We start from the raw sequence: 4,708 nt of genomic DNA, 5'->3' as shown, positions 1-4,708 counted from the left end.
GAGTGGAAAGATACTACATTGTACTCTTATAAATAGTTACTTATCATTATTACTACATTATTACTACTCTCAAATATTGTATTATTAATTACTGTAATAAACGATAATTAAACTCATAGAGCTGTATTTTTTATCAAAAATTTTTTGTCATTTGTTTAATACAAATTAAATTAAAAAAATTATTTAACCTCTTTCATAGGATATATTGGCTATTATAAACTTGATTGAGGAATGATTGTGATTTGATAGAAGAGTAGGTACATATAATTCAACTATACACTCACCACTTGATGATTCATCAATACCTATAAAATGTCAATACATAACAAAGAAATTTAATTAGATTTTAGAGTCTTTTGAGATAATTTTAAAATTAAAAAGTAATTATTATACACAGTCAAATGATAAAACTTGTCATTTACATATGAATGTTGTTTCACAAACAAATGAAAAAATGACTTTAATGCTTTTCATTTTCACCATTGTAATCAGTGAAAGCCTGTATAAGTCCAAACTGACCTTTATGCATCCATTTGGAATCATCCTTTTTTAATTCCTCTACTTTTCCTGTAGGTAAACCGACGCATATGTCATTCTTTATTGTCTGAAACAAACCAAATTAGTAGGTTGAAATCCTCTAAGAGCTTGTTTGAAATTTGTCACGTATTTCCAATTAATATCACCCATGAGTTTAGAATAGTTGAGATCACCTTTGATTATAACTAAAATAGATACGGATAATTTATTGTAAAGTGATGGCCTTATGCTTTTCATATCTGCATAATCAAACGGCTCAGTCCAGAAAGATTCTTCCTGCAATGGAAAATTTTTTGTTTTTAAGGAGCGAATAAAAATCTTGAGCTTGCAAAAATTTACCTCTATGGCCCACGAGCCATTTTCCAAACACCCATTGCAAAATGTACCAAATGATTGAATATTTTTGTCGTCTGACTTGGTCATAGTATCAATGAGCCAATGAAAATCGCTTGTCAAAACATCACTAATGAACCACGGATAACATTTAACGTAAAATCTTATTTTACTGGCCAATTTTCTCTTAACAAAAAATGCTGCCAAGCAAAAATGTCTGTAAATAATTCATAGCCAGAATTATCTAAAACAACGTCGATCACTATTGATTTGTTTTCACATTTAAATTTCTGAAGAATGAGTTTCCAAACTCTTTTACTGACATCGATTGAAATATTTTTATTCAATGACTCCAATAAGTCTTTTGCACTACCATGAGAAGTTAAACCTCTGGCCAACAGATATAAGTCACTCCTTAAAAAATTATTAGTTTTACAATTCATTTGATAAAAACAAAGGAACGTACGATTTACTTGTATACCTGTTGCCCCATAGATTCAGTCTTAGTAAATTAATAAAGTCGCACTCTAGATCTACGACATCACAGTTTTTACTAAGTAGTAGCATCATATGCTCACACAACAGACTGATATTTTGTAGTGCTTCAAAGTACATCTCATGCTTTAGCAGTGAAAATGGATCATAGTTTTTTAAACGTTTTCTGAAATTTAAGATACCCTAATATTCTAAAAAAGTTTTTATTTAAATTTAAATACTTTGATTATTAATATAAATGCCTGACGTTAGAAAAAATTCCTGTGCTAGTCTTCTGTACAAGTAACTTTCACTAATAAAGAAAATAGCATTGAACCAAGTTAGTTTTTCATTCTGAACTTTTGACAAATTTTCCAATTGAGTATTCCAAAGTTTTGCATCATCATATTTTCTATCATTGATTGGTTTTAGTGGAACAAGGGGTTTATTTGCTAGCAATTGCTAGCTATCAATTCAGTTTTCAAGTTTTTGATACCTTCAACAACCTGCTTGATATCATCAATGACTTCCTAACAAAAATTGTTTAGCAATATGAAATATGTTTTCTAATGGATTTGTATTTCATTTCATTTTTTATCGTACCACACTATGAGCTTTTAAAATTTCGTCTTTATTTTGGTTCAATGAGTCTATTATTTGATCAAGTAAAACTGGAATCTTATGTTTAAATATTCTATATGCAAGGCTCCTATAAACATTGAAAAAACAATAGCTCGAATTACATGTGCACACTGGTTGTTACATTGGTTGATTTGTTGCAAAATGAAGTTTAAATTTAAAACAAATTTTAGGTTAAAAACAATTACTTTTTGTATTTTGGACGTAGAAAAGTATCAAAAGGTGTTTCTATATCTTCTACACCGTCAGTCTCTTCACAATCAAGTTCTTGAAAAACTTTTGACATTTTAACAGTTGTTTAATGCTTCAAAGAACATAAAACTCTTAAGTTTGAAAATTTATAAAAGTTTTTCAAAAAGTTTAAGTGCATACTGTGAGAGATAACACAGTCGTACAGTTTTTATCTATAAGGTTAAAGTTTTTGGTGTAAAAAGTGGGATACAATTTAAATAAATACAATTTATTTGTCCGCACTTTGGCATTTATTAGTTTTCACATTTTATCACAACTTGACAATCGTTCTATGTGAAAACTTAATTATTTATATGTATACTTTATGTAAATAAAAAGTATAGCCAACAATAAAAAATAACAGTCTTCTGATTCACTGTATTTCAATAGAAGCTTGTATCAGACCAAATTTTCCAATCTCCATCCAATTCGGGATTTCTTTTTTTAATTCCTCTGCTTTTCCTGCAGGCAATCCTACGCAAACATCAGCTTTTACAGTCCTTAAACTCAATAAATTTGTAGGTCTAAATCCTCTCAGAGCTTCACGAAAGTCTGTTGTGTATTTCCAATTCACATCACCCATGAGTTTTCTATAATTTAGATCACCTTTGAATATAACTAAAACTGCCTCAGATAGCTTGTTATAGAGAGATGGATTTGAGCTTTTCATTTCCGAATAATCAAATGGTTCTGTCCAAAATGACTCTTCCTGAAAATATAATATTTGATACTGAAAACTCGAAAACTTGAAAGACAAACATAATTTCTACTGTTTAATAGCTCAATACCTCAATGGTCCACGATTTATCTTTTAAATATTTATCACAAACTTGACCAAATCTTTGAATATTTTCATCATCTGATTTTGTCATCATTTCAACCAGCCAGTGAAAATCACAAGTTGTAACATCACTAACGAACCATGGATATCGTTTGACATAAAATCTTATTTTATTTGCCAATTTATTTTCCATAAGAAATATCGCTAGACACAAATCAGTAAACAGTTCATAGCCTGCATTATCCAAGACTATATCTACAATTGAGTTGTTGTTAGTTTTGCACTGCACGTTTTTACAGAGAAGTCTCCAAACTTCGTTGCTATTGTCGATAAGAATGTCGCTATCTAAAGATTCTAACAAGTTTAATGGATTATCATTTTGGGAATCAACGTTTCCGGTAGATAATGATAAATCACATCTGAAAAGTTAAATTTTATTGCTATGTGCTGTAGTATTAAATGGCATAATTTACAATAGTCATACTTGTTGCCCCACAAATTTAATTTGATCAAATTTATAAGAAATTTCTCCTGCTCTGCTATGTTGTGATCGTTTTTTGTGTCAATTAGATTCAGAATGTATTTTGATAAATGACTGAAACTTCCTTTTGCCTTGAAAAAACTTTCTTCCTTCTGAATGGCAAAAGGATCATACGCTTTCAAGTGTTCTCTAGAATAAATATGAAGGTGACATGGATTAGTTCTACAAATAATGTATGAATATTGCATCAAGCCTCAATGACTTACGTGAGGAAAAACTCTTGAGCTATCCTCCGGTACATGTAACACTCACAAATAAGCCATATAGTATTGAACCACAATTGCGTTTCTTGTCGTTCTTCCGTGAGTTTTTCAATTTTATCATTCCATATTTGTGCATCGTCATTATCTCTGTTTGACATAACGATCAGGGGGAGAATCGCTTTGTTCGTCACCAATTCATTTTTCAATTTACTAATACCTCCGACAACTTGTTTTATTTCTTCTACAGCTTGCTGCGAACATTACTTGACATTTGTTGATTCAAACTCAATAAGTGAAATTTAACACTTTCAACTCACCGCTCCATGGGTTTTAAAAATTTCGTCTTTGTTCCTACTTAATGTGTCTATCACTTTGGTTAATATTACTGGAAGTCGATCTTTAATCGTTGCGTATGCAAAACTCCTAAAGAAACGATTTTCATTAATACAATTTCATGGATCCAAAGTGCTCGTCCCATTAAAATCACTGCATATTTACTTTTTGTATTTTCCTCTCAAGTAAGTGTCAAAGGGAGGCTCGATGTCCTCCAGATCACTTATATCCGCGGAATCTGATCTCTGCGTTATTTTTGCCATTTTTGCAGAATCAAAATTACTAACGAAGAAAAAAAAGGTGTATGTCAAAACAACACAAAGGTCACCTCTGTACAGGAAAACACAACCTGTTTATAAAAACTGTTTCACCGACTCATCGCTCCGTAAAAGATGCACTGAGAATATCAGTAGAATTTTTCCCTTTGCTCTAAAAATTACGTAACGCGATAAGCGTTTTTTTTTTTTTTTTTTGGTGACAATATACACTTTTACGATTTAAATTTTTCGAGATATAAAAAAGCGCATCCCTAAAAAATTGTTGTCTGCTGCAGCGCTTGACTGCAGCATCGTCTGCTTGCCAAGTGTTGACACACCTATATATATATATACGTATAACAGGGGCGGATCGTGCGAA

The 4,708-nt window shown here is 31.0% G+C and overlaps 2 protein-coding genes across 2 annotated transcripts; both read right to left on the bottom strand.

The window, feature by feature from the left end:
* Positions 1 to 597: 597 nt before the first annotated feature.
* LOC149374491 (damage-control phosphatase 1-like) lies at positions 598 to 981 on the bottom strand. Its single transcript, XM_089593609.1, has 2 exons — positions 877 to 981; positions 598 to 813 (listed from the first exon to the last, which is right to left on the bottom strand). Exons 1-2 carry the CDS (start codon positions 958 to 960, stop codon positions 598 to 600), a joined length of 300 nt encoding a protein of 99 aa, XP_089449735.1. The 5' UTR covers positions 961 to 981.
* A 1,454-nt stretch (positions 982 to 2,435) lies between these two features.
* LOC106636941 (damage-control phosphatase 1) lies at positions 2,436 to 4,528 on the bottom strand. Its single transcript, XM_014349501.2, has 6 exons — positions 4,238 to 4,528; positions 4,057 to 4,162; positions 3,743 to 3,990; positions 3,480 to 3,665; positions 3,003 to 3,414; positions 2,436 to 2,923 (listed from the first exon to the last, which is right to left on the bottom strand). Exons 1-6 carry the CDS (start codon positions 4,333 to 4,335, stop codon positions 2,588 to 2,590), a joined length of 1,386 nt encoding a protein of 461 aa, XP_014204987.2. The 5' UTR covers positions 4,336 to 4,528; the 3' UTR covers positions 2,436 to 2,587.
* Positions 4,529 to 4,708: the final 180 nt, after the last annotated feature.

Source organism: Copidosoma floridanum, unplaced genomic scaffold (assembly GCF_036245765.1).
Source record: "Copidosoma floridanum isolate Cflo_tuat_1 unplaced genomic scaffold, Cflo_Japanese_pri ptg000019l, whole genome shotgun sequence".
Lineage (NCBI taxonomy): Eukaryota > Metazoa > Arthropoda > Insecta > Hymenoptera > Encyrtidae > Copidosoma > Copidosoma floridanum.
The sequence above is the reverse complement of the archived record's forward strand: the minus strand, read 5'-3'. Positions and strand labels throughout refer to the sequence as shown.